This window comes from Antechinus flavipes, chromosome 2 (genome assembly GCF_016432865.1).
Source record: "Antechinus flavipes isolate AdamAnt ecotype Samford, QLD, Australia chromosome 2, AdamAnt_v2, whole genome shotgun sequence".
NCBI classification, from domain to species: domain Eukaryota; kingdom Metazoa; phylum Chordata; class Mammalia; order Dasyuromorphia; family Dasyuridae; genus Antechinus; species Antechinus flavipes.
In genome coordinates, this window is record NC_067399.1 from 611,825,892 (window position 1) to 611,840,829 (window position 14,938).

At 39.2% G+C, this 14,938-nt stretch overlaps 1 protein-coding gene across 50 annotated transcripts in view; it reads right to left on the bottom strand.

The window, feature by feature from the left end:
- SORBS1 (sorbin and SH3 domain containing 1) overlaps positions 1 to 14,938 on the bottom strand; it is a 350,893-nt gene that overhangs the window by 16,347 nt on the left and 319,608 nt on the right. For 27 of the 50 annotated variants that reach the window (XM_051981698.1, XM_051981697.1, XM_051981708.1 and 24 more), the window contains 5 exons: positions 12,326 to 12,372; positions 8,732 to 8,846; positions 8,473 to 8,598; positions 7,129 to 7,320; positions 4,336 to 5,103 (listed from right to left, as the gene is read on the bottom strand). In XM_051981698.1, the coding sequence (XP_051837658.1) occupies positions 4,336 to 5,103; positions 7,129 to 7,320; positions 8,473 to 8,598; positions 8,732 to 8,846; positions 12,326 to 12,372 (1,248 nt within the window). The remainder of the gene's footprint in view (positions 1 to 4,335; positions 5,104 to 7,128; positions 7,321 to 8,472; positions 8,599 to 8,731; positions 8,847 to 12,325; positions 12,373 to 14,938) is intronic. The other 23 variants (XM_051981725.1, XM_051981726.1, XM_051981721.1 and 20 more) reach the window with 1 other exon arrangement.

Consider the following 14,938-nt stretch of genomic DNA (forward strand, 5'->3'; position numbering starts at 1 on the left):
AACTAATTTACCAAGCTAATTAGAGAGGGAGCCTAGGTGATAGAGTGGATAGAGTACTAGCATCTGAGTTCAGATCCAGCTTATAAGCCCTGTGTCACTGACCAAGTCACTTAACCCCTATTTTCTCCCCAAAACAAATAAACAAAATCAAGCTAATTAAGGAAGCTGAGTCAAAAGCCTTGTTGAAAAATTGCCCATATACTTGTGTAGCTCTGTATGAAGACAGTATGCTGGGGGGAGGGAGGAATTTTGGGTTTGTTTCAATATGTACAGGATGAAAATCTGATTCTTAAATGTCAAAATGGCTTATAGGAATATAGTAATAATTATTATAACATCTCACATTGATTTAGGGATTATGAGATTTGCAAAGTCCTATCATACATGATCTCATTTGTCACCCTTACCACTGTCCCTTTCTAGTTTTAGAGACATAACTAAATCAACTCTGCCATTGCTCCCTGACAAGGTATGATCAGGCTACTTTCTTCTGGCTCCACTTAGCATCCTGGTACCTTTCCAAAAGACTCCCCAGTTTGTTTCCTCCCCATTAGAATGGGAGTTCCTGGAATATAAGGGCTGTCTTCATTTCTGTTTTTGTGTACCCACCATTTTTTTGAGGCAGCGAGGTGACTCAGTGGACAGAACACTGGGCTTCCAACACCTGAAATTCAAACCCAGCCTCAGACACTTACTAGCTATATGACCCTGGGCAAGGCACTTAACCTGTTTGCATTAATCCACTGGGGAAGGAAATGTCCAACCACTTTAGTGTCTTTGCCAAGAAAACCTCATGGAGTTTTGGTATACTATGATCCATAGGGCCACAAATTGTTGGATATAACTGAACAATCCTAAAACTTTGCATAGTGCATGGTACATAATAAGCACTTAAATACCTGTGTATTCATCCATTCATTCAGCCAGTTAGCAATGATCCTGTGAGGTGTGTGTTATTATTATTCCCATCTTCCAGATGAACAATTTGAGGCTCAAAGAGTTTGAGTGATTTGTCTAGAGCTACACACCTAAAAAGTATCTGAGGTAGGACTAAAGTGAAGGCTCCAAGTTACCTCCCTGCTTTACCCACTGCAGCAAACTTTTCTATGAATGAGTCAAAGACTCATGGTTCAATAAGTTTTGTCAAAGAAATGAATGAGTAAAGGAGTAGAATTTTAGGGACTTTTTTCCTTTCCTTGCCTATGACTTGCCAGACTAAAAGAGTTCCATTGACGTCACAAATATTCAATTTAAAGCAAAATGGCTTGTTTTAGCTCTATTGAAAAAAGAGGTTGAGTTAAAGATTTGATTGTTGCATAAACTGTGAGAGAACAAAAGGGGAGAGTGAACCATAACTAACAATTTTGGTGCCTTAGGCAGACAACCAAAATCAATTTGCAACCTGTGATGTGAGAATAACATAGGAAGATCCCAAGCCCATGACATGGTGAAAGAGACTGAGATGTTAGAATATTTCAAGGCAGCTACCAAGAAGGACACTGCTGGGGAAAGCAGATGAAAATGGGACTGGGCTGGGTAGTAGAGAGTCCACTCTTTGTTAACTTCCTAGTATAAATTATTCTTGCTAATTTAGTGTTAATCTTCACTGTTTGTGTTATTAAAGAAGTGTATATGCTATCATATATATATGTAACTAAATTTTAAATTGTATATTCTGCTATTTATGTTATCAAAGGAGTGCATATGCTATTATGTACATATATATATACATTTCAAATTGCATATTTAAAAAAACATTATTAAAATATTTTGCATCCTATAAATTTCAGGGTCCCAAAACAATTTCCAGTTGCCCTGCCCTAGTTTTGGTCCTGGGTCACTTATGTCCTAGAATCTGAACAGTAAAATTTATGGGTCATTTCCACTGAAGGTCTTTTGGATTTGAGCTTTGAGTGCTCTTAAGTGCACCACAAAGGCAAGAAAAGTTATTTTGAAAGAAGTTAATTGCCATTGTTCTAGATTCTAGCTCATCCCTAGAAGAGTTTATTGTTACGTATAGTTAGAAAATGTCTAGAACAATGAAAAGCCATCACAATCTGGCTTCATTCTATCTTTCCAGGCTGATTACATGTTGTTGCTCTTGACAAATGTTATGCAGCCAAAATACAGCTCCCTGTATTTGGTATTCCATTTCCAGCTTCCATGCCTTTGCACATGCAGAACTCATGCCTAAAACATCCTACTTCTTGGCACCCCTTTGATATTCATCTCAAATGCTTTTTCTCTTCAAAGGCTCTTTCTGAATGTTTTCATTTTCCATTGCCTAGGACAGTGCCTTAATTAATGATTGATAGATGATTAATTGATACAAGAACTTAATGATTTATTGAACTGAATTAGGAAATGAGTAGAGAAAAATCTATTTTCAAGAATAGTTCTTAAAGTGCATCTCGAATCAGGATCTATGGTGATCCAGTGTATCCTGACATGGTACCCTTAAGGGTGCCTAAGATTCTTAACCTGGAGTTTGAACTTAAAAAAAAAAATGATAGCTAGAGTCTTTCCACAGAATCGATTTCCCTTAAAGTCCCATGCATTTTATTTCATACATTTAAAAGTGTTATTCTGAGAAGGGGCCCATATTTTCACCGGACTGCAAGAAGTGTCCATGATTCTCACACAAAACTGAAGAACTGCTTTACAGAGCAGAAAGTGGCAGGGCAGAGGAGCAAGCTAGCTAGGAGCAGGCTGTTCCCAGATAGCCGGGGTAGCCTCCTGGATGTTCTATCTCTTACACTTAGATTCAACTCACTAAGGACACATCAGAATCTACTTAATGCAGGTGCGCTTCTACACCTGTCTGAGCTTATCATGGTCTAACGTTTGCCCGATGATGGGTCCTAATTTTGAGCTGGAAAGACTACTGCTTGTCCCAGGGATTTCTCAGGGCTCCAGTGGTTTGGCTCGGAGGGGGCTTCCTCCAGAGAGCTTTCCATCGGCTCTGGACAATGCTCTAAATCCCCCAGTGGGGAGATTAAAGGGAGGATTCAGAAAAAGTCGTTCATTTCCTCTAGATCCTTCTAGCCCAGAACGTCTCATCAGTCCAAAGCTCTGGCGGGGCTGCCTCCGAGTGCGCTTGGGCTGGGATGATGAGATGGGAAGGGGTACCAGCTGTCCAAGCAGAGATCCTGAGGCCAGCCCCTGCCTGGCAGGGCTCCCCTCGGCCCCAACACGGACATCAGGGGTTCTCCAGACCACTTCTCCCTTACCCACGCTAAAGCCAGCCAGGGTCCGGGTTAGTATTATCCCCACCCCCTAGATGAGTGAAAAGAGCAGTTTAAGTGACTTGCCCAGATCACACCGCTATTAACTTTCCTAGGCCGGGATCTCAATTCTAGCGCTGGGGGGCAGGGAGCCGGGAGTCCTTGGTGGAGGAAGTGCCTCCTGTAGGGACACCCAGCAAAGGAAATGTAACAGTCAGGAAGGGATAGTAGAGGGAGGATTATAGTTGAGGAGACTGAGATTCCGGGGCAGCCAGGGGGCGCCATAGTGCACAGAGCACTGGACCGGGAGTCAGCAAAACATGTTCCTTAGTTCAAATCCAGCCTCAGACACTTCCTAGCTGTGTGATCCTGGGCAAGTCACTTAACCTGGATTGCTCCAGCTTCCTCATCTGTAAAATGGGTCGGCAGAAGGAAATTGTAAAACATCCTAGTATTTCTGCCCAAATGGTGTCACAAAGTATCAGACACAGACTGAAACAGGCAAACCACAACCATAATGAGTCGTTAAGAAATCAAGTAACTTGTCCATAATTGCACAAGCATGAAAAAGCAGAGGGAGGATTTGAATCCAGTCCCCTTTTTCCCCACTTACCCGTCCATCAACTATTATGGAGTTATATAAACAAAGTATCTATATATTTTCAAACTAAAAGAAATAACTAGTGTCTTCAGCACCATTAATTAGACACAGGGCTGAGCTATATCGAGGAAGACCTCCTCTTGTGTTTTGCTTCTCAGCACAAATGCACAGCCACACAAACAGAGAGAAAGCTTTCCTCTTGGCCTTTCCTATTATGTTTAAAGAGCACCATATAGGAGAAGGTTCCATCTCCTGAAAGACTCACCAGAGACAAAAACATAAAGCACTCTCCAACTCACACCACTCTCATGCCCTAAAATCCAATCATGCTGGGGCACAGGACTACCCTTCTTGGCTGGGGGCTCTCAATGCAAAGAAGTAGCTGGATGCTCACTCTCCCCTTGCTGTATATCCCACCCTTCCAAATCTGAGAGACAGGCAGGACGGCCACATGTGGACAAATGGTAAGTTCAGGTTTCCACACCACACAAAACCATGCTGCTGGCCTACCTGTCTCACACCATTCTGATTCTCTTTCGGATCAGCGTGCTTGGCCCCTGCACTGGTATCTCTTTGCCCAGACTCATTTCTGTGAGAAGGGCTGAGAAGATGTTGGCAGGAGTGACTTTCCCCAAGGGTGTTATCACAGAGTCTCTGTTCTGGACTCATACATTTGACCAGGTCGGATGGCTTCAAGCAGCTCTTCTTAGAGATCCTGGATCCATCGGGACAGTGCTCACTGGCCTCTTGATGAGGCTTCCTGGAACACTGTCTGTTTTCTTCTTGCCACTGCTGGAACTTGGCTTGATTGCTAATGGCATCGCTAAGCTCAGAGATAACACTATTGGAGTTCCCGAGCGGCGGCTGGGAGAAGGTATCCCATTTGACCCCGGGGGATGGTGAGGACATAATATTCTCTTCATTCGACTGAAGGCTAGTACTGACGTTATGAATGGTGGAAGATGGTCTGTGAGGGTTAGGAGGGAACGGAGAAACCCAAAGGCTTGGACTAGAGCGATCAGAGATACTAGAATGGGGAAGGCTTACTGAAAGGGTGGGACTGGCCATGGCTGAGGAAGTAAAGTATTCAGTGTTATAAAGAGAGGTTTCTGGCAGAGGGGGCAATGGTGGGGTCACAGCTGGAGTACTTCTGCCTGGAACCCCTACAGTCAGGGAGATCCACTCAGAGGTGATGGCCTGCATCTCAGGAGACAACACCTGACGTGAATAAGGCAGAGATTGGGGTGCTGGGGAGTGGCACTTGCCACGACTTGGAAACTTAAGAGGAAACAAAAAGAGAAAGAGAAAGAGAAAGGAAGAAATAAGCAAAACAAAAGAAAAAAGGTATCAGATTTTAGAACATAAAAAAACCCTAAATAATTCCTAAGAGTTTTTAAAAAAAGAGAGAGAAATGAAATGGAAAGACAATCAGAACTCACACCATTTTCCAAAAAGGAAACGCTATCTGGAGAAAGCATGGATAAGATAAAGACAAAGGGACTGCAATACTTGCCCTGGTGTATAATCGTAAAAGAAATGTCATGACTAATGTCCACCTATATGTATGTGTTAGGGATGGATTAGAGTGATTAAAGCATTAGAGTGGTTAAGGAGAAATACTATGGGATATAGGAAAATATTCTTAAGACCAGTGTAAAAACTCATAATTCTACTCCCTTAGTTTGGAGACAGTTTCAATAGCATAGTGAAAACCTCTTTCCCATTCAAAATTCACTTCTGTAAATGAAACTCTGAGATTAGTATAACAATGTGATTTTCTACCTTATTGTAATAGGTCAATGATCTAGAATTTTAAGATCAAAGAGCTGAATTCTAAGGAACTTGACCTTTATCAACCCACTATTTTAAAGGATATCTCAAAACTTCTCACCTGAGCCTCCATATCCATAAAGGAGTTCTATCTTTGTTTTGGTACATTCTTGGGGAGAGAGATATGATGGAAATGATACTGAATTTAAGAAAACATGGGCTCGATTTTAGTTCTGCCACTTATTGGCCATGTGATTGTGAGCCTTCTTTGAGACTCATTTTCCTTATCTGTTCATTGGGGATAATAATACTTGCTTAGCCTACCTCATACATTGGTTGTCAGCATCAAATGAATAAATGTATGCAAAGTGATTTGTAAACTTTGAAGCACCATGGACATGTATGATATTAATATTGTTAATATCATTTATTTATTATTGGATTTTTATTTCCCCTAATAGAGAGAGTCCTAAATGAATATTCCAGAGGGTTATTTGAATAGTCTTCTTATCCTCTAAGAGTTTCTCACTGAAGTTTATACAATAGTAGAATCTCACAGAATCACATGAATGATTACAAAGCTTCTTAAAAGACTTTCCAACCAAGCAGGAGGTGGCAGGGGCCCCTCTGTGAAGACCAATCTGAATTACTCCCTTGAGCTTATCAGTAAGTTCACGAGTGAGGGAAGGCTTTTAAAGCATATCTGAGGAAATGAGAATAAAAGCAAGAATATCCTTCTCAGATAATTCAGATACCCTGTATCCTTTTAAAAGTCCCTTCTCTCATCTGTTTAATATATACATTATAATCTAATTCATGACAGTGATTTATAGTTATAGTAAATTTCACTAACTCTCAGTCTGACTCTTAACCTTTTTTGGACTCAAAGTCATAAGTTATAATTCTGATTTGGAATATCACAGTTTGTATTCCGAGTGAATTAGTATGATCAGGAAGCAGAGATTCAAGATAATCCCAGACACTGAATTTCTCTTCCATAGAGACAAAGCTGGCTAAGTAGAGCTTCTCTAAATTCCTAAAAAAATAAAAATTATCCCTATAATAGATCTCAGAGAATTCTTCATAGATGTTATTCCTCCAACTAAACTCACTCAGGCCTATAAGAAAAGAAGCCACGTTTGAGAATGATATCTGTGACAGTGTTGAACGGAAAGGTGACCCAAGCTTTTATGTGGAATACGAATGAGCTATACTGATTCAGCCTACTGATCTGTCTCTTGCCAACCCCTTAAAACTCTCCAAGATTTCTCTCAACCCCTATCTGGGCAATCCTGGGTATTCATTCACAAGGAAACCATCCCCTTTCTCCTGGCAATTTTAAAGCTTTTTGGAGAGGACTTGAAAAAGAATAATCATGCATAAAATTAAACAAAAACCACCATGGTTCACAATGAATTTCTACAGACAAACTTGCTGATAGCACTCAGAGACTAGTCCCAAGGTAATTGTGTGAACCATAATGGAAGTCTTGTCCTGCAAAATGCAGAAACTGATCAGGAGAAGTGTAGATACCTGGGGAGAAGCAGTTGTACTGCGGTTTGGAGAAGAGAACGGCAGATCGATGTAATCTACTGGGTTTTTCAACAGTGGTCGCTTGATCACCTCCACATATGTGATGGGAAAGATGCCTTGTCGAGTAGTCCCACAGATTCGCCCTTCATACCAGTTCTCATCAACCTGTCGAATTAGCGTGATCCTCTCTCCCTGGGAACAAACAATAATATTAAGTTCTAGTCTCAAAATTTCACTGACGTTTAGGACGGACCAGTCCGTAGCAAGACCCCCTCCCACAGACATCTATTCTGTCTCTCAGGCTCAGATAGCGGTCTCCCTTCTAGAGAAAAACAAAACAGTCCCCAATTAAGGGAGTGTTGATCTCAAACCCAAGGCTACGTGGAAGAAGAGAGATGTCTAGTCTATCTTTTTAAACCCTTCTCTGGTGGCCAAAATCTGTGGAAATGATCACTTATGAACTTAGATGAAGTAGTCCTTGCACTGTAGGCATCCAATCTGTCATCAGGTCTACACTCATAACCTTTCCAGATTGGTAGGACCTATTGGAATGAAAGTAGGAAGGTTTGGTCCTAAGATAAGAAAATACAGCTCCCTCTCTTAGGTCGGTAGGTGATAGAGTGGATAGAGTTCTGGACTTGGGGGTCAGGGAACTCATAAATTCAGATCTTTCCTCAGATATTTATTAGCTGTGAGACTCAACCTTTCAGCCTCAGTCTCCTCATTTGTAAAATGGGGATGACAATAATAGCAGCCATGTCACAGCATTGTTATGCGGACCAAATGAGCTAACGCATATAAAGCACTTTGCAAACTTACAGAGTTAGATAAATGCTAGCTTTTGATGTCTTTTATTATTTGCAGAGGTGGGGGGACTAGGCATGTGAAACATTACATATACTGTCATATGGTCGATGTGTTATATAATTTTGCTCAACTGTTTTTCTCCTTCTTTGTTACAGAGGATGGTTTGCTATGTACAGGAAGTAGAAGAAATGAATTTGTAAAAATGAAAGATAGCAATTTTTAAAAAGGAGGTTGAATTCCTTGAAAAAGAAGAGTTTACAAATAAACAAGCTCTACTAAGGGTTATCTACGATCCCAAGCCCCCAAAATATGACATTAATTTTAAATAATGGCCCTGCCACTATGCTAGAGTTTATCTCAAGGTTTTCTGAACTTTGAGAAATACTCATTCTATAACTCAATCTACACAAATATATTGTGTTTAGGAAGCTCCAAAGGTCTCTGCTAGCCTTGTCCAGAAGAGCAATTCTAATTTCCTCACTGACACAGCATTACCCAAGAAAGCCTAAAGTACCTCCTGGGGAAGGACTGCCTTACCTTTCTGAAGGACATCTCCACTTGGGTGTCTCCATTGAAGTTAAACTTAGCCACAGCATCTCCATATTCCAAAACTTGTATTGGTGCCATCTTTTTGGGTTGCGCCTTCTCTGCTGGTGGAAGAAGCTGAGAGAAAAGAAAGAAAAACCAGGAAAAACAAGGAAGAATGGAGGGAGGGGAGATCCACAATGCAGACTGTCAAGAAAAATTGTTTTCAGAATGAGTATTTTATCTCACAAAGGGGAAATAGGGGAAATACCTCTATGTACGTCCGTGGAAAGATCCCCACGCGGCCATGATGTTCTCCTTCATACCAGTTCTGATCAATCTGCTTATAAATGTAAACAATATCTCCTTTCTGCAGAGGAAGCTCTCTGTTAACAGAGCATCATAAGGGAGTTACTACAAGAGTTTTGAGACATTCAAAAATGAAGAAACATTATTACTTTAGACGGGAGATATTGGAAAGAATGTAAAATAGCAGTCCAATGTCTATTTCATGTGGAGAACTCCATTGCACAGAATGAGGACCATTCTTTGCATTTTTCAAAGGGTCCAGTATAAGATGATTATTAAAAGTTCACATTTATTTAGCTCTTTAGAACTGGAAAAAATCTTTATATACATTATCCCATTTGAGTGTCTCAACAACTTTATAAAGAAAGTGCTATTCTTATTATTATTCTTACTTTACAGAGGGGAATATGAAGCTCAAAGAGGGTTACTTAAGCTCTTGTCCTGGGTCACACAGCTACTTAGTGTCTGGGATGGAATTTGAAGCCAGGTTTTTTTTTAGTCCCAAGGTCCATACTCCGTTCAAAAAGCCAAGATTCCTCTCGATGTACTCACAGATCAGAAGTGGGAAAATGATTTGCATTTTCAGAGGCAATGCAAATTGTCAATTATGACCAGTACTTTTGGGTGTACATTGTTTCCCTAACCTATTTCATGACTTGTGTAATGTATTTGATTTCATAGGACATACAGAAAGAATGTTAGTGTTAGAAAGAATTTAGGGCTGATCATTAAGTCCAGTCATCTCAACTGACAGGGAATAAGGTTGAGGGTCAGAGATACATAATGATTTGCTTAAATTCTTATAATATTAATAGCAGAGCTGAAACTAGACTACATTTCCTGATTCCTGGTATTTTTTCCTCTGTATCCAATAAGTCTTTCAGCAGTATCTGAACTTAATGATGAAAAAACTCTCTTGTGGTAATTTGAATAGGAGGTTATGGGATAAGGGGTAGTGATTATCATTATTCCTGAAATCTGGATAGCTTGTTCCTTTACTTTTTCAAAGGCTGAAGGAGAAACCCAGTCCAGGCAGAGGGGAATCACAAGTGACTGGGGGCTTCCACCCTCTGGGCTATGGTGATCAGTCCCAATCTATTTTTCACAAATGATTTGATATAGGACTTGGAGGTAAGACCTGAGGACTAGAGCTGTGGACCTTAGATTCCATTCCCAACTAATCAATTGTATGGAACAAGAAACCTTTGAACTTCTCTAGGTTTCCCTTTCTACTTTTCTCAAAGGGTGGGAGATATAAAGGCGGAAGAGGAAGTCTCTGAATCCAAGATTTAAGCTGAATATATTGTATTTTGTAGTCATATTTATACTGTTAAAGGTGGTATGGTATGGTGAAAAGAGAATTTGGTTAGGAATTGGGAGACTTCTCTTTTCCCAGCCTCTCCAATAATGTACACTATGATCTTTGGGAAGTCACTTAAGGATTTACAGATTGTAATATCTGGAGCTATAGAATACAATCAATCAATCAATCAAGATTTATTAAGCATCTAAAGCATATCACACACTGTGCTAGGTATATATACAAAGACAAACATTAATCCCCTGCCCTCATGGAGCGAACTTACAGTTTAATGGGGAAGACAACATGCAAACAAGCTTCTTTTTTTTGTCTTTTTTGTTTTTGTATATATATACTTGGCATAGTGCTTGGCACATAATAAGCACTTAATAAATGCTTGTTGATTGTTTGGTTGATTTGGACCAATTACATTATTTTGTAGATCAGAAAATTAGAGACTTAGAAGTGGGTGGAAACTTAAAATTTAGTGAATCAAACTTCTTCATTTTGGCCAGTGAAGTTAGGTAACCTGTCTAAGATCCCATAATTGATAGGTGAGAAAATCAGGCTTGAATTGAAGTCTCCTAACTCCTGGCTCAGTGCTTTCTTTTCTTAATGCCTCATGCTGTCTTAACTGCCTCATGTCTCAGCTTCCTCTTCCATAAAATGTGTATTAAATACCACATAGGGATATCCTATGTAAGAAAGCATTTTAAAGGAGGAAAGAAAACCCCATAGCTTTAGACCCAAAGGAGACTTCAGAGATTATTAGTGTGATATAAATGCAAGATTACTATTTTGTTAATCCTTCATGAATTTCATAATTTTGCAATTCAAAAAAAATCATATATGTGATGAAGCTTGAATATTTATGTCACCTTTGTCTTGGCCATCCTCACTAGCAATGAAATTATATAACAAATTTCATAAAAATTTAGCAACAAAAATAACCTTATAGATATTATATGCCAATACTCTCATTTTTAAAATGAGCAAACTGAGGCACAGGGAAGTTGAGTTATTCAAAACCACCTGACCATTAATGGCAAAATTGGGACTGTGCATTTCTCCCACCTCTTAGGTCCATACCCTTTCCATTACCTTATAATTCAGGCAGTGAGAAAAGGCAAGTCTCTATTCTTCATATTTTTTCTTTCCCATTTCTATGATTTTTTTCTTCTACTGGTGAACAGGGAAAGAGGCCGTTGACAGAAGAATTCAATACACTTCCAGATATATTGAGATTTAAAGTTACAAGTACATGGGATTTCTGTGAGAGGGCCGGGAACATAGCTCCCTTTATTTCATTTAATATTCTTTGGAGCTAATAAGGGAGCAAGGCAGGAAAGCTCTTGATCTCAGAGAAGTAACTAGGGTAGGGAGACCAGAACTTTGCTGCAGGATGCTGAAATTTAGAGGCTCCTGACAACACTTTTATGTTATAAACAAGAATCATTAGTTAAATACAAAAATGGCACTCTTCCTTTCCTGTCATGGCCAGACCCCAAGGTAAATTTTCCTATGGTCTTTTTGCTCTGTTTCATCATTCCAGCTGAATTGTTCTGAATACCAAGATTGCAAGTTAATAGCACTAGGAGGATTTCATGCAATTTGCCAAATGTGGGCTAACATTAGTGGTAGGTAGAGCAAAAGTATATATTTTACCTTTAGTGACCATCCCAAACTTATGCTCTAGCTAAATCTGTCATCAGAAATAAAATGATTGAAGCCAGTCTTTCCAAGGATCTCTTTATGGCAGAGATCTTAGGATCATATGTTCAAAGACTCTAGAAAAAACTTAACCCAAAAGAACTGGATTCAAAATTCAAGACTCAGGTTGTATATTTTAAAACTCTGTGACCGTGGACATCATTTCCCAACTTTGAACTTGTTTTCTTCTTTGTAAAATGAGGATGATCTTTGCACTCTACCTTGCAGAGTTGTGAAAAAAGTGAGATTTTTGTAAAGTGTTTTGTAACTAAAAAATAATATATAGGACTAAGCTGTAATGATAATTGTTACAATTACTACTATATCACTAATAGTAGTTGTAAGAGTGGTAATATGAATACAATCCCTAGTAGATTAGATTGTAGATCTGTAGTTCTTGTTTTCTTGGCTACATTGCCCAGTCAATCCAGCAGGTCATCCAATATATCCTCCATTCTCTCAGGGTGGGGAGGTACACCTTACAGACAACTTGCTACCTGGAGCAGGGAGATGGAACGGTTGACAGCCATGTCCAATTAAACTTACTTTAGCGTCTGAGCTTTAAAGTCAAATTTGGCTCTGGCAGGTCTCATCTAGACATAAGAGACAATAACAAATTAAAATGGTTTTCTTAAAGAGAAGAAAAGCTGAAATTTTTGTGACTTTCCTGAAAGCAAAGCAGAAAAAAAAATTGTACCCTAGCTATTTCCTTAAAAAGCAGAAATCTGGGCAACATTCCAGCCATCTGACCCTCTGAGCAGATGTTTGCTTCTATGGTCAGTGATCTTATACATGCATGAAACATTCCAAGTGGGAGCACCATATTTGGAGAAAACAGATTATGCAAGTTTAAATATAAATATGGTAACCTTAAAACAGATTTATGACTTGAATATTTGTAGTTGATGCAGTTAGACCCAAGCCATTCAGGAGTCCTGGGTCCATTATTCTTCTTCATTCTTAACATTTCCTTTCTTGGGTCTCTCATCAAATTGTCTAACTTGTACAAATGGGTAAAACTCCCCCCCATCTTTATCTCCATCCCCCTTTGAACATTTCTATAGGATCAGTCTACAGGATCCCCTATCTTCATTCAATAAACACTTACTAAGGCCCTAGTCATGGATCAGACACCATGGCTGTCTCCATGTCATATCCTCTAATATTTCTGCATGCATATCTTTCATTGTAATCAAAAACCATGTTCTGTCAAAAGCAGAACTCATCATCTCCCTCCCAACCCATCACTGGTAATAATGACATAGTCTTGAAGTGATCCTCTATTTTCTCTCACCTGTACCTTGCTCATTTAGTCCTGCCATCAAATCATATTAACACTTCCTCCAAAATGGTTCTTAGTTTGGTAGAGTCATAAAGAGTTGGAAGAACTTTAGAAGCCATTTAATTGAACTCCCTTTTTTTTTAACAGATGAGAAATGGGAGACCAAAGGGAGTTAAATCGCTTTCCTGTAGTCACGCAGTAAATTAGTAGCAGGGTCAGGTCAAGAACTCAAGGTTTCTTAACTCCTGATTGAATGCCATTTCTATTACATGGAAATATCAGAAGAGGGAGTTTAAGCCAGGGCTCCTGATTCTGGAGCCAGTGTTCTATCTACTTTCCCATACTGCATCTCAGAGCTGGCCTTCTTTATTTCCATAATTACAACCTTCTTTGCAACCTGACTCCTGCCTTTCTTCATTTCAACCTACCCTCAACATAAAAACAGAACCATGTCAATCAAATTATTTTTCTTCTTAGAACTGGGCATGGACTCTATTCCAGCTCTCATTTTAAATCAACTCTTTGACTGTAGGTTTAAAGCTGTTCTGTAACATACCTTACATTTCCCATGAACTAACTTCATCTCTTATTATACCTGCCAACTTCTAGAACCACAGAACACTAGAGCTGGAAGAGAGCTCTGTATTTTATAAACCAACAAATTGAGGTCCAGGCAAATGGAAACAGCTCACCTAAAGTTATACAATGAATTAATGGCAAAGTCAAGAACTAAAACCAGATCTTTTAACTCTTTACTGAGTATTAATCTTTATTGAGTATGATAGAGAGAATATCTCTATTTACTTCCCAGTTTGACTGATGCAAATATATCTTTAAAGGTGGCTCATACAGGTATTAATTTCTCTGTCCAAGTCCTCAGACTGTCTCCTGCAGGTATGAACAATTTAAGAAACCTTCCAGGGGAGAATTAGCGCTTATATGAGGAGCTGAGTATATCCCCCTCCAAAATATAGGGGCAGGAGATATTCAACTTAGAAAATAAATGAGAATTGAAAAGTTTGTTCAAAATAGTTGACAGGAAACCTTTTTGATTACGTGAATATATGGATACTGTCATTAGGATAGGCTTGTGGACTGAAATATCCTCATGACACAATGATAGATTTTTAAAACTCTCTCACTAGGACATTCAGAAACCTGGAGGCCAAAACTGGTTCTTCTGCACCTGGGTAGGATGATAGCCATCCCCGCTTTTGCCTCCAGGTATGGAGCCATTAATGAGTCAGCCACATTTTCAACATCAGTCATCTTTCATTTCATTTTATACTCATTACTTTGACATCCTCTTCCTTGGTGCTCTTTTCAAATTTCCCTTCCCATTATTCCTACCTCCCTATCCCTTTATTTCCTTTATCCTTTGTCCTTCATTCATGTTATTTCATATCTTTATGATGATGTATCTGCTCCTAATAAGATGTCATCAATACTTCCAAGTACATGAATACATAACTCACCTTGAAGTAAAACCAAATTCTTCCCCTCCCCCATCAAATCAAACTTTTAGAGTCACTTCTGCCATCAATATACATATATATTTTTATATTTTTAATGAAAACCAGTCATCTTTGGCAGGGCTATTGAGATATAGTACATACAAACAAATCAATGTTTCAAAGGACATGAGAACTTCAAAAAATCACCTTAAAGAGACTTTCCTCCTTTGTCTTTTCTGAAAGGATTAAATCTTGCTGCCTTTGAAATTTTAAGGAACAAAAACCATGTGCAAACAAATTTCCAGAGTTCTTAACTACTCTCTGGACCTGTCCCAACTACAGTTGGGCAATTTAAATACAAGCAAATATTCGGGGAAATTCTTGAATTCTCCAGATAATTTTCTGTAGTATAGCCCTGCCCAA